Source organism: Dromiciops gliroides, chromosome 4 (genome assembly GCF_019393635.1).
Source record: "Dromiciops gliroides isolate mDroGli1 chromosome 4, mDroGli1.pri, whole genome shotgun sequence".
Taxonomy (NCBI): Eukaryota; Metazoa; Chordata; class Mammalia; order Microbiotheria; family Microbiotheriidae; genus Dromiciops; species Dromiciops gliroides.
The window spans coordinates 257399410-257414014 of record NC_057864.1 but is presented as its reverse complement, the minus strand read 5'-3'; the positions used below and the strand labels follow the sequence as shown (position 1 = coordinate 257414014).

The following is a 14605-nucleotide window of genomic DNA, read 5'->3' as shown; positions in this document are numbered from 1 at the left end:
ATTGGAAGGCAAACCAAGCTCCAAGTGTACAGAGTTGTCCAGGGAAAGCCTGGAGTCTAAGAGATAAAAAGGTCACCCGGCTGTCTGCCCATAAAAACACACATGCACACATGTACAGACATACAGACATACATACACACGCCTGATGGCGTAATTGCTTCATTTCCTTGCCTGAATGTGATCAGCTTCAGGCCTGAAATGTAGGATAATAAATAATGCAAAATGGCTCAGATCACTGGAGAATGGCCAAAGACAACTAGGGGAAGTATCCATCTTGGCAATCATCTCCTCTCTCCATCTGTGAGTAAACTCACAGTCAGGCTTCCAAAAAGAGTCACACTCTTATAACAGCAAAAGGAAGTGTCTTATTGGGGGCTATGACCCCAAGAAGCTTCATCCAAAGGAAGGGTAGTGCAAACAGTGCTGACAGAAGGGAACCCGCTGAAGGAAGATGCTGTTTACCCAGTCCCTGGCACCAAAAACTTTGAAAATAAAACTGGGGGGAAAAAGCTTAAATAAAGAATTTATTTTCAAACTCAGTAGACCTTATTTTCTACTCCCTCTCGTCTGAAAAGCCGACTGGGTTACAAAAATCAAAGTTCATGTTCTCCGAAGCTAAGTGATTATAAATGTTGCCAATCAATGCCAACAAGCGTCTGGTTTGCTTCCTGGGCGTGCCCAATTTCCTCTGTGATACTGTGCTGCTGCCAGAGTTTCTGAATCTTCTTAAATCGCTCTTTGCACAAGTGTAATGGATTCCCACGCCTGTAAGACAGAAACATCTTACTTAGGTAGGCACAGTCATTCTACTAATTCCCCTCTCTCCCCTCCACCAACAACTGTGAAGAAAGGCAAGTTTGCATTTTTAGTGCCTCTGCAAATCTTCCTCTGGTTTGGCTGCTGTGGTTGTTAGCGACAACTTGGAAGGATTGATAAAAGAAGCTAGAGAGGCAGGCACAGCCTGTGGGCTAAATGGGAAAAATGATTCCATTTCCACTGCTAAGACAGAGAGTACACTACCCATTGGGTTGCAGTTGAAGGGATTGTTTCATTTAATAATCATGGCATCCATTTTGGAGGTAAATTAGCAGACAGAGAGAGAGAGAGAGAAATCATTCCATTAAATATGGGACCAGGACACTGTTCTGAAGGTCATAGGGTCATTTAGAGCCTAAAAGAACCTTAGAGGTCATCAAGTTTAAATGCCTCATTTTGCGGATGAGGACACTGAAGCCTAGAGAGGTCAAGGGACTCATGCTGGGCCGAATGGCTAAATAGCTAAGTTCAAGTGTGACTCTATCAATCTCAGGAGCTGGGGAGGCAAGTCCAGGTTCTAATTTAGTTATAGCCCTATCTATCCTACAGCTCTAATGGGTTACTATATCCAAGGTACCAAGTTCTTTTAACTGTGCATTCCCTATTCCTGCCTCTGGTTTCCTAGTCATTCTCCTCTTTCTCCCTTTAACCAGGGGTATTTCTTCTAGTCCCTGAGTTAGGGGACATGTATAGGAAAGGAGAAAAATGTATTTAGGTTACAAGTACAGAAATGGTCAAGAGACAGGTCTGGCCTGAAGCTGAAGCCTGAGGCAGCAGGAGGAGCAGTGAGGTGTAAAATACTAGCCTTGGAGTTGGCAGACCTTGGGCAAGTCACTGAGTTGCATTCTTCTCCTTTGGAAATGTGATAGTAATATACATAATAACTACTTTACAAACCTGTAATGAAGAAAGTGTTTTGAAAATCTCCTAGTGCCACATAATGGGAGTCATTACCATCATCACCACTCAGCTCAGAGTTTCTTCCTGTGTCTGGCACAGATGCCTGACCTGTCCTTCCCTAGTTACTTTACAGCTTCCACACTCCCTGTCCTCGGGGTATGTGCTCTATGTATGGCAAGGCAGTCATTTACCTTAGCTAAAACTCTCCAGCCTTTTTCGGGGCAATGGCAGGGTCTGTAGTAATGTTCTCTGGCAGCAGCATTAAGTGTTTCTAGGAGCAAAGACACTGGAACTGTCCATTTAAATTGTGCATTTGTTAGTTCTTCAAAGAATTTTTTTACACACTCATGTGTATGTACACATATAGACATATGTGTATGTATATATATACACGAATATGTATACATGTATGTGTGAAATATATATGATATAAAAATAAATATACAAATATATGTGAATAAAATATATGAAAATAAAAAGCCATAGAGCTTCAAAGGAGTGTTACAGCTATATACACTCATTCTCACTCCCTTGATGTTCCTGACTTAGTAAGTAATGTCCTTTATCTCTGTTACTTGCCTAAATTAAATCAGAGTCATTCTTCTACAAGGTTACCAGGAGTGTTAGAAGTCAGCTTGGCTGTAGTCTTAGCCTCCCTATTTAAGACAGTCCTCCCACATGCTGTCACATAGCAGCCTACAACTCAGCCAGTTCTCAGAAGTTAAGGATGAAAAAAACAGGGCACCTCTTTGTCAATATGACTATGCTAATGATTCTCTCCCCACTTCCCCCACAAACCAGACATCCATTCATCACCCTGGCATCAGTGTCCATATGATTTCTTGGGATTGAGTTAACACTATTCCTAACTGCTGCCCAGAGCTCCTCAAACATTGGCAAGAAACAGTCATTTAAGGTCATTCAGAGGATGATGAACTAATCTCCTGGCCTACTAGCCAAAAGAGGCCCTGGAGACCCAGAAATACAGTCAATGATATCATCAGATGTGTAGCATGTTTAACAGTGGAATTATCATTAGATCTTTTACTTACTACCTACATGACATTAATTAAGTCACTTTAATGGGGGTTTCCTCATCTTTAAAATGACAGTGTTGGAAAGGAGAAAGAGAATAGATTAAATGGGGCAGGTGAATAGGATGGAGGAAATATAGTCAGCAATTGTAACTGTGGAAAAAAATTTGAAGCAAGTTTCTGTGATAAAGGCCTCATTTCTCAAACATAGAAAGAACTGAGTTAAATTTATAAAAAATAAGAGACATTCCTGAATTGATAAGTGATCAAAATATATGAACAGTTTTCAGATGAAGTAATCGAAGCTATCTGTGGCCATATGAAAAAAATGCTCTAACTCTATTGATTGGAAAGATGCAAATCAAAATAATTCTGGACTACTGCCTCATACCTATTAGATTAGTTAATAGGACATAAGAGGAAAATGACAAACACTGGAAGGGATATAGGGAAAATGAGACATGAATGCACTGTTGGTGGAGTTGTAAACTGATTCAACTATTCTGTATAGTAATTTGGAACTATGCCCAAAGGTCTATAAAACCATGCATACTCTTTGACCTAGCAATACCACTACTAAATGTGTATCCAAAAAGAGATTAAAAAGACAAAAAAGGGGGCAGCTAGGTGGCGCAGTGGATAGAGCACCGGCCCTGGAGTCAGGAGTACCTGGGTTCAAATCCGGCCTCAGACACTTAACACTTACTAGCTGTGTGACCCTGGGCAAGTCACTTAACCCCAATTGCCTCACTAAAAACAAAACAAAAACAAAACAAAACAAAACAAAAAGGAAAAAGGTCTTATATTTACAAAAATATTTATAGCACCTCTTTCCTGGTGGCAAAGAATTGGAAATTGAGGGGATGTCCATCAACTGGGGAGTGGCTGAACAAATTGTGGTATATGATTATGATGGAATGCTACTGTGCTATAGGAAATGATGAGCAGGATGCTCTCAGAAAAACACAGAAAGACTTACATGGGCTGATACAAAGTGAAATGTACTGTGTACGAAGTAACAGCAATGTTGTAAGATGATCAGTTGTGAATGATTTGGCTAGTCTCAGCAATACAATGATCCAAGACAACTCCGAAGGACTTATGATGAAAAGGTTATCCATCTCCAGAGAAAGAACTGATGGAGTCTGAATATAGATTGAAGCATAACTTTTTTTTTAACTTTCCTTATTTTTCTTGAGGTTCTTTTTTGGTCTATGTTTTCTTTCACAACATGACTAATATGGAAATGTTTTGCATGACTACACATGTATAATCTATATGTAATTGCTTGCTTTCTTATTGGGGGGCGGGAGAGGGAAGAAGGGAGAGAATTTGGAACTCAGAATTTTTTAAAAGATATTGAAAATCATTTTTACATGTAACTGGGGAAAAATAAAACACTAAATAAAGAAAAAAAATAAAATAAGAGTGTTGAATAAGATGGTCTTTAAGGTCCCTGCCACCTTTAATTACCATGTGAAGATTCCACCCATGTCATTGTCTAAGAATGCAGTATTACCTGAGTCCCTGGTCTGTCTCTCCGTAGTCATCAAGGTATGGAGGAGCATAAAAGCAGCCTTTGGTTTTTCCAGCTAAAAACAGCACCTGACATTCTCGTACTCTACAAAGACACATTTTTGTATTAGTAATCAAAGTTTGAGCATAGCTTCAAATGAATGGAAGACTCATAATGCAACCCACTAAAGAGCAGTGTGTACATTAAGTCTGGTGTGGGTCTACTTAGGAAACACCAGTAGGACCTCATTATAACCTGGTCTGCTCCAAAGTGAGGTCTTTCTCCACCACAAAGCCATGTATATATCATATATGCATTACATATCATCAACACTAATATGCCAAAATATAAAAATAGAATTCATTACATGCTATTAATTAGGAGAAGAGGAACAAAGGCAGGGATTGGGGAGTTGTGTTGTTTTTTTTTAAAGAGAGATTCAAAAGAAACAAACTCCAGTCCTTCAATGAATCTGTGACCCTTCCAACAATGCAGACTGCGTTCTTGCCTACCGATGCTCTGTAATTCTTGTCTATCATCTTCCTGTTGGAACAGGGGATCCAATTCAACATTTCTGGGGCATTTCTTGAGTAATCTTGATACAGTGTAGCTAACAATGGAGCACCTGAGTAGTTAGTTCATCAATTAACCCTTGCTCTTATAAAGTGACCGGCTCATTTTTTTCTATCACATTTTTCTTTATGCCATGTTTTCTTTGCAAGATGCTACAGCTTGCTCATTTGAATCTCACCACATTGTGAAATAGGTATGTTATTATCCCCATTTTGCAGATGAAAAAACTGAGGTTAAGAGGTTAAGTGGCTTGCCCAGGGTCACACAACCGAGGTAGGATTCGAATTCAGGTCTTGTGGGCTCCAAGTCATTGGCCACGATGGTTTTAAAAGCTCTCTCTCAGTATGACATCAGCCAGGACTGATTCTGCTAAGAACTACAAAAGTCCTTACCTCAGAAAGATCCCTACTCCAGACCCACAGCTATAGGTGTGTGCAGTGCAGGCTCCAACATCTTCCCCTTCCAGCTCAGTCTGGCAGCAGTAGCTCTGGGAGCACAGCATGGTCCCACACACAAGGCACAGGGTGGGTGCTCGGCTCTTATCCCCTCCAGATTTGGGGCACCTTCAAGAGGTCAAGAGAAACACAAGTCATGTCTTTAGCACACACAAGTGGGGTTAGAGCTTTATGGTACTTCTCAATTTTTAGGTTATATCTTTTTTGGAAAAATTCTAGGTAATGAAATGCTACAAATGTTTTCCTTGCACTTTTTCCCAAAATGTGCTGGGGTGACATTCTTAGAAATTAAGTTGTGACAAGGAAGGATTAATCTTATGCTTCTCAAAAAGGAATTGAAAAAAAAAAAGCAATCCAAACTTTATGTAAAATGGTTGAGTGCTCCCAGTGGCATGAGATTTCATGGCTTAAAATGGTAATAGGGCAAAAAACTTACGAGAAATTAGATGCTTGATTAATGAGGCTGCTGTAATCATCTGGAAGATCTATTAATTTGTTAGACTCTCTTGCATAGCTAAAACAAAACAGAACATGACATCAATGAAGATAATAAGGTTATAGCTGACACAGTCTACACACATCCAAATCCAACAGTGAAGTTTTTCAACTTTGGCAATGTTAAGTTACCACTGTGCCCATAAAAGCACCATACTGGTCCTGTACACATATATTAACAGTGATCAACAATTCTTAGCACAGGATATCTTCTCTAGGGATTAAACCCCGACTCCCTGCCCCCCCCCCCATGGTAGTTAGCATGTAATTCTTTCTAGACTCAAGATGCCTATCTGAAGCCTATCTTGTTTCAAAAGATTTTGGAAGTCTAAGTTTTGTTGAGATTTTGTTTGGGACAATGCATGACCTGCTCTATGGCAGGTTGTTCCAATGGCCTCAGTCATGCCCTGCTCAGTTACCAGTAAGAACATAGCTACAAGTTCCCATGGTGCCCCTATAAGGACTGGTTGTATGGTCAACTGGTAATCCACAGCACTGAGGGGTGGTATAAAGGGAAGGCAAATATATATATGCCTCAAAACTGAGGAAGGAAATAAGCCTAGTAGGAAATATAAGGGAACTGACTTTTCCTAGAGTTTAGAATTTCTTAACTAAGCAATGACTTCATTTTTACTGGATGTTCATGCAAGGTGGCGTTCCTGATGCTAAAGAAATTAGCTTAAGCCAAAGCAAATTCCTACTAAGTGGATGGAAGCAACGACCAAATAAGTGAAAACAAATGCTGACTTTACATACAAAGTGGAACATGCCTATGTATAATTCATTTAATGTTAATCTATCCCTTTAAATTATGACTTACCATTTTTATAGATGGAAACTGTCTATATAAATATATGACCAAGGAAAAACTAAGGGGTGAGGGGAAAGATTATTCTTCCCATTTCTCCCAGATTACTTATAAACGTTCACTTACCTTATGGCTTGTCTTTCACCTTCCAGGTATTTTTTGACTTCGTTGTTATTGCACCAACTTTAATGGGGAAGAAAATAATACATTTTAATTTATAATAAAGCAGAGCTATAATTTCAGAAAAATCTAATCTTAGTTACCATCGACAAAAGAATATTCAAATACATAAGCAAAAAAAAATGATTTGCACGAAACTGCAATTCCATACTTTACATTTTGTTTAAAAGTACTTAATAATTTTTGATAACCTGCCTATTTGATTCTGTGTCCCTTTCTGAGCTGATCTAATTAAACATATCTATTTTTTTTCTCTTGTGATTTTATCTTTTTTGAGGGATAGGATCTTCATTCCTCTTCATGATTCTAATAGCTATTCCATTTTCTAATTTGTTATTTTTTTTTAACATTCAGATCACAGATCCACTCAGAATGTATAGTATATGGTATCAGATGTGTATCTTAATTCAATTTTACTATGCTGCAAAATTAAATTGCTATTACTTTACTGAATTATTCTCTTCAGCAATGTTTTGTGACCTTGGATTTATTAAACACGAATCTATTATTATGTCTTTGGTTCTAATTCTAATGATCTATTCCGTTCCTCTGATCTCATTTTTATCTAGCATGAGGTAATTTCAATACAAATTTATTCTATTAAGCAGTAATTATTAAAATCCAGTATTGAAGAAATCTCTGAGCTTAAGAAATACTGTTGTTAACTTGCAGATTCTCTGAATGCAGCATCACGGGATCATAGTTCTAGAGCTGGAAAGGACTTTCCAGGTCATCAAGCCTTCATTTTACAGAAGACTTACTGAAGGTTACTCAGGTAGGAGGCACCTGGATCTCAGACTCCAAAGCAAACTACCTTTTCCATTTGTACCATAATGGTCTGTATTTGAATTTGCAAACCCAGGAAAGTATCATGAATTCAAATTAACTGAGGCAGAACCACTGTGAAGCAGTGGCTTGGATGAATTATGAGATATTAAAAAAATAAAGTTTTATTACTTTTACACATGTAACTAGAAACAATTACAAAATATTCCCAAGTAAGGATTCTTTGACAAGCTTCATTGTGCTTTCAAATCCTCCACTGTCATGCCATAGAATGCACCTGGTAGAGGTAGAAAGAGCAAATGTTTGCTCATCAGGAGGTCTGGGTTCCAGTCCTGGCTCTATCCCCAACAGACATATGACTTGTCGTAAGTTACATAAAACCCAATTTCTCTGGGCCTCGGTTCCTTTTTATATAGAATTCTCATTCTAAATCAGACTAGATATTTAAGAATTCATCCAATTCTGATTTTACAATCTATTTCCTAAAGTCCTTAAAGTTTGTGCTTTAATAAGGTGAAAACATCCCTCTTTCCATTATTTTTGTTATTAATAGGCTTTGCAAATGCTTCAGTCTTAAGATGGGGAGATGTTCAGGTGGAACCACCATTCCAATTAGTGGGACTCCAATGAAGTTTTGCTGTGCATTTGTATATAAACCTAACAGAACAAGTGATAATTATAACTTAAGGGAAATTATTTTGTTACCTTTCAATTAATGTGTTCATTATCTTGCTGTTTTCTTGAAAAAGGCAAATGAGGTTGTTTGGCAGAGAAAGATAGCTACATAAATGTTCGAACTGATTTGCTCCAATTACTGAAGGGAGATAATAGAGAAAATGTAAAATGTACAAATTTATAGATGGCACAAACATCAAATAAAACTATATTATGATTAGAATGAAAAAAAAATCAACAGTGGAGGGCCCTTTAAAAAAGCTAATAATACAAAGAAAGGAGAAAACATTTCAACTTTTCTAGAAAAATTAAAAATGGTGGAACCATATAGGCTGCTAGTAAGCAACTTACTATTATGAAAAGAATACTGGACTGGGCACTAAGAGATCTGTGCTTTAGACTACAGCCTCAGCCACCAACTTACTGTGTTATCCCTGGGAAATTACTTAGCCTCTTTGGGTGTCAGTTTTGCCTTTTGTAAAATGGATATAATATACCTGGGCTCACAAGGTTTTTAAATGAATCAAGTAAGGTAAAGAATCTGATAGTGTTCTTATATAAATTTGAAATGTTATTGCGAGAGATGGGTGCATCCTTGTTAAAAAGCTAAAGGTTAAAATACACATTCTAATTGTCATGAATTGTAAATGTTTCAGGTGTCTGGACTATTTTTATTTTTAAAATGTTGTAAAATTTATTTTTTTCAATGAACAAAAATCTATTTCAATCTTTCTCACTTCCTCCTTTCCTCCCTGCCCCTTGAAAAAGAAAAACCAAATCAAACCCTTGTAACCAATATGCATAGTTAAGCCAAACAAATGCCCACACTGGCCACTTCCAAAACTCTATATTTTCATCTGCCTTCTGAGTCAATCACCTCTCTGTTGGGAGGTGGCACAGCATGTTTCATCATGAGTATAGACTATTTTTAGATGTCATTTCTCTTTCTTTTTGGCTTGTGTTGTATGGCCACATTCAGATCTGTTGCTTGATAAATGAATTAAATATAAAATATCTAAAAGAATAGGAAAACATGCAATCAAAGCAACACTTAAACTGATCTTATTTGGGAACTACTGGGATGTTAACTTGTAACTTCCATATTCTCATGCATGCACATACATACACATGTATGTATACACACACTATATATGTACACATATACACACAGTATACATGCATATATATGTACACACACACACACACACACACACGGGTGTATATCTATCTGCTTGTTCAAAATGGTCACGGCTCTTGATACTGGTTTAGTTCCCAGCTAGCCAGTGTATTATAGATAACATTAAATAAAATGAAAGATGAGTGCTATTATTATCTCCATTTTATAGATGAGGAAACTGAGGCAGATGGCAGTATAGTGACTTGCCCAGAGTCACACAACTGGTAATTTTGTTTTCATTCTTTTGAATCAATCTTTCCCCAAATATTCACAGTGAAAGGACAGAACAAGTTTTCCAATAGCTCATAACTGAGTAATTTACCTTGGATTTCAGATGGGGCAGGTACTCCATTTAAGTAATGGAAAAACAAGGCAGAGCATCTCAGGAAAGGCATAATTCCAGCTTTGACACTCCTCCACAGATGCCAGCCTGAGGGAATTTCTTTCAAGGCACTTAAGTACAAAATGAATTGTTATTGGGAAGTTGAATGAGAAATGGTCACTTTAGTTAGAACAAAGAATAGAAATAAGGAGGAATAGTTGAGTGCTAGAACTATTTCAGAGGCAGTTTAATAAGCTAATGATGCCACCTGGCACATAGGACGGTAGGTATAAGCCATAATATTCAAGTCTTACCTATGGCTTTAATTACTTTCTTGTTATATATGATGGTCAGGGTCTTCCCTAGCTGGGCCCTGGCAGGTTACAGTGCCCAGAATAAATCAGTTACCCTAGAGCCTATGTCAGTGATACTCCAACATCCGGAACTGAGACATGCTACTATTATTTGATTTTATAACATCTTGCTTTGACCCTTTCATCTTCCTAAAAATGTTACAAGACTCATACAAGTTTTCTCTGGCTTACAGAAAAGATGCTGTAAAATAAAATTTTTGTTAAGTCTGATAGATCTGTGATCTTGATGTGGGTACTGCCTTTAACAGTTCATCTGAAACATTCATCATGTTGCATTTGTGTCCATGTTCATCTATAATTTCCCCCCAGGAGGTCCACTGAACATATGGGGGGGATACTTTCTTTAATATAACTTTTTTTTTTGTTCCTTAACATAACTTAATATGACATATCAATAGGCTGTCCTTTGGTTATTCCTTGCTCTCACTACATGTTAAGTCCACCTCCTTTTCTATTCATAGTTTTCTGATGTCTTTTACACAAATTTTGTAGATTGTATACTGTACAATTTAAATGCTTTAAAAAAAACAGCCAACAAACAATAAATACAGTAGGCTCCTGTATTCTATTTAGATAAATCATCTGCTATGGTTTTTATTAACTGTTTTTTGTTTTTCTTTTTTTTTGTGTGTGGGGCAATGAGGGTTAAGTGACTTGCCCAGGGTCACAAAGCTAGTAAGTGCCAAGTGTCTGAGGCTAGATTTGAACTCAGGTCCTCCTGAATCCAGGGCCGGTGCTTTAGCCACTGCACTACCTAGCTGCCCCTTGTTGTGTTTTTTTTTTAAATTTTAAATTTAAATGAAGATTGCCGTTTCTTTCTCCCATCTTCCTGCCCTGCTCCAAACTGGGAAAGCAAGAAAAACAAAACCTCCTTTTAAAAACATGTAGTCTCAAACAAAACAAATATTTGCGTTGGCCATGTCCAAAATGTCTGAACCTGCACTCGAAGTTCATCACCTCTTTATTAGGAGGTGGGTAGTCCATCCCATTATGAATCTACATGGCTGGTCACTGTGTTGATTACAATTCCTAAAACTTTCAAAGTTAATTTGCAATACTGCTGTTATTGTATAAACTGTTCTCTTGGTTCTGCTAACTTCAATCTGCATCAGTTCATACAAGTCTTTCCAGGTTTTTTTAAAAAACAAAAACAAAAACCATTGCCTTCATCTTTTCCTACAGCAGAATAGTATTCCATCACATTTATATACTATAACTTGCTCAGCCATTCCCCTATTCATAGGCATCCCCCCAGTTTCCAACTCTTTGCCACCAAAAAGAGCTGCTATCTCAAAATGGATCCTTAACCTTTTTCTTTGATGTCTTTTGGGTACAGACCTAGCAGTAATATTGCTTCACATTGTTTCAAAGGGAAAATTCAGTTTAATAGCTTTTTGGACCTAGTTCCAAACGGCTTTCCAGAATGACTGGAATAATTCACAGTTTCATCAGCAGTACACTAATGTACATTTTCCCTTCAGCCCCTCCAGGATTTGTCACATTTCTTTTTTGTCAACTTTGACAATCTGATGGGTATGAGGTGGAACCCCAAAGTTGTTTTAATTTTCATTTTTCTAATCATTAGTGATTTAGAGTCTGTAGTATCAAACTTAAACAGAAACAAGGACCACTAAATTGTACAGAAGGTTCCCTGCAGGCCACATATTGATTTAGTTGTAAAACATAATATTATTTGTTGTATTTCTATTTGTTTTGTTAAGTGTTTCCCAATTATAGTTTAATCTGGTTTGGGCCACACTTGGAAGTGTTGCAGGCTGCACGAGGTCTGCAGGCTATGTATTTGACACTTGATTTAGAACACTTTGTCATATATCTATTGACAGATTGAATTTCTTCCCCCCAAAAATGCTTCTTCACATCCTTGATCATTTATCAATTAGAGAATGGTTGTTATTCTTAGAAATAAGAGCTTTATGAGAGAAACTTGCTGCAAAGACTTTTTCTTACCTGTTTCTCTTTTAATCTGACTTGCCTTGTTTTTGTTTGCGCCAAAGCTTTTTAATTTCATGTAATCAAAACTGTTCATTTCACCTTCTGGAACACTCTATTTCTTGCTTGGTCATGAACTCCTCCCTCATTTATAGATATGGAAGGTAATTTTCTTCCTTGCTCCTCTAACTTATGATGTCATCCTTTATGTGTATGTCACATGGACAAAGACTGATCCATTTGGAATTTCTCTTGGTATATATTGGTGAGATTTTGGTCAATACCTAGTTTCTGCCAGATTGCTTTCTTGTTCTCTCAATAGTTTTTGTCAAATAGTTTAAGTTCTTTTCCCAAAAGCTGGGATCTTTGGGCTTTTTCAAATACTGGGCTACTTGTCCTTTGTTAGGGAAGGCGCACTGGGCTGAGGAATTTGGGAAAGAATAGGTTTGGAAATGACTAATATAAAATGAAAATTCATCAATAAAACTTTGATTTAAAAATCTGTTCCTTTTTCATACTTTGATTAGGAGGCTCTTGATAAATATGCAGATTATTCTCTTTTTTTCTAGAGATTAGAAAATAGACATATGGATTAATGGCTACTGATTTTGTTCTTAATCACTTTTCTTTGATAGTAATTATATCTGTGACTTTCCTAAATAATTTGGTATCCTTTCCCTCTTTCAGATGTCTTAAGGATTGATGCCTCCATGCCCTCAAAATTGTGCCACCTCCAGTATAGACCTCTGGGCATACTTGGTCTAGTCTAGATGAGTTTGAGTTTTATTTATAATTATATTAGATATTATAACCATAATCTTAATAAATATTTTTTTAATATGTTGTTCCAAGTTACCTTCTAAAATGCTATCAAGTTGATTTGGCTAAATTGTTATCCTTCCCCAAGGTTAACTTGTGTTTTCTCCACCATTTCTTGTTATTTTATAAGACAATATGGCTCATAACCTTCCATTACTCTTGCCATAAGATTTTTTTCAAATGAGATTATTATTTTAAATTGGTGTTACCCTGTGCTGCCATATTGGTTTGCATGACAATGAGAATAAGTATTTAAAAACTAAAGCAATTTCTTTTGGCTTCCTTATTGTGGCAATTGATTTACACTGGTTCAACTTCCTTAAAAAATTAAATACATGTCAATTTCCAACATTTTACTTTCAATAGATTGTTTATTTAGAACAGGTTGGAGATGCTTTAATTTTATGGCCTACCTTCTTATCTTTATTCTTTCTTCTACTTTCTAATTCTTCCTCCTAATTGTATCTTAAATCTCATTTTGATAGTTATTTTGAAAAGGCAATGAAAAGTCAAGTTTGACTATACAAAAATAGTTGTTTTGGAAAAGACTCCCATATTGGAAACTGGTTATTTCCTGCCTATTAGAATATAGTACATTGAAATTTTTGTGATGTTCTTTAATGCTCATCACATCCAGTGCCTAATTCTCTTGTTGAAATAAGTATTTCCCATACATAGAGTATAGGTGAGAGGCTCACATGGGTGGCAAGGTTTCCCTGTAATCTACAAACCTTTGGCCTTTTTTGTTTATTAATACTGAGTCACATTTTCCAGTACATTTTTTGGCAACTCCCACTTTGCCCAACTATCAAGTGTGTGTTGATTTAATTTAAACAGATGTTGGTAGGTAAATGGCAAGGTGGTCTGTTTATGAATGCTTAGAATGGGCATTGCCATAAGGTGGCAATGACTTTTCTTGTTGCCTTTGGATGCACAACAAAATAAATTCCATTAACTCTCATTATTTGCCTCTCTAAGAAGTTGTGAGAAGTCCTTGAATTTAATCACAACTTCCCTTTATCTTCTTCCTTCATTTAGAGCAACAATGTAAATACCGGTGTGACTGAGGTCATGTAGTTTAGGGGGTTTGCAACCTTTTTTGTAACATGAACCCCTTAGGCAGTCTGGTAAAGCCTTGTGAGAACCATTCTCACAATAATGTTTTTAAATAGAAAAAAAAATCAACAGGATTACAAGAAACCGATTAGACTGAAATACAGTTATAATATGTTAAAAATAAAACAAAACAAAATCAAGTTCACAGACCCCCAGGTTAAAAACCTTTGATTTAGTTATAGATCCATTCAGTCCCTGGTCAAAGATCTCACATTAGAGTACTAATAGTTATGTACATATTTGTAGATGTCTACAAATTGTGTAATTGTGTACTGTGTAAAGTAAATATTTAAAATGCAACAGGGAAAGTCACTGTTTAAAAAAAAGTCCTAGTAAACCCTTTAATAATGAAAATAAACCCCTCTGATCTTAAGTGTTGGTAAACAAAGTTTTGGGATTGCTGAGCAGTTCTTTAAGTCATAAAAACAATCATCTATAAAAAGTCAAAGTGAATTAAAGATGATTTTGTTTTAGAAATTTCTTGGTACCTCTTTCTATTTTCTATAGCAAGCAGCCTAAGGTACTGCTCAATCAGGGAATCGCTGACATGGGTGGTTAAGAAAGTAACCAGATGATATCTGAGGTAATAAGTAGGAAGTGCTTCTGATT

At 36.7% G+C, this 14605-nt stretch overlaps 1 protein-coding gene across 2 annotated transcripts in view; it reads right to left on the bottom strand.

Annotated features, from left to right (window-relative positions):
- Positions 1-505: 505 nt before the first annotated feature.
- The window catches only part of UBR2 (ubiquitin protein ligase E3 component n-recognin 2), a 154402-nt gene continuing 140302 nt past the window's right edge, over positions 506-14605 (bottom strand). For both annotated transcript variants that reach the window (XM_044000706.1, XM_044000705.1), the window contains exons 41-47: positions 9738-9868; positions 8269-8377; positions 6724-6780; positions 5731-5808; positions 5232-5402; positions 4270-4371; positions 506-765 (exon numbers count right to left, since the gene is read on the bottom strand). In XM_044000706.1, the coding sequence (XP_043856641.1) occupies positions 624-765; positions 4270-4371; positions 5232-5402; positions 5731-5808; positions 6724-6780; positions 8269-8377; positions 9738-9868 (790 nt within the window). In that variant the 3' untranslated portion in view covers positions 506-623. The remainder of the gene's footprint in view (positions 766-4269; positions 4372-5231; positions 5403-5730; positions 5809-6723; positions 6781-8268; positions 8378-9737; positions 9869-14605) is intronic.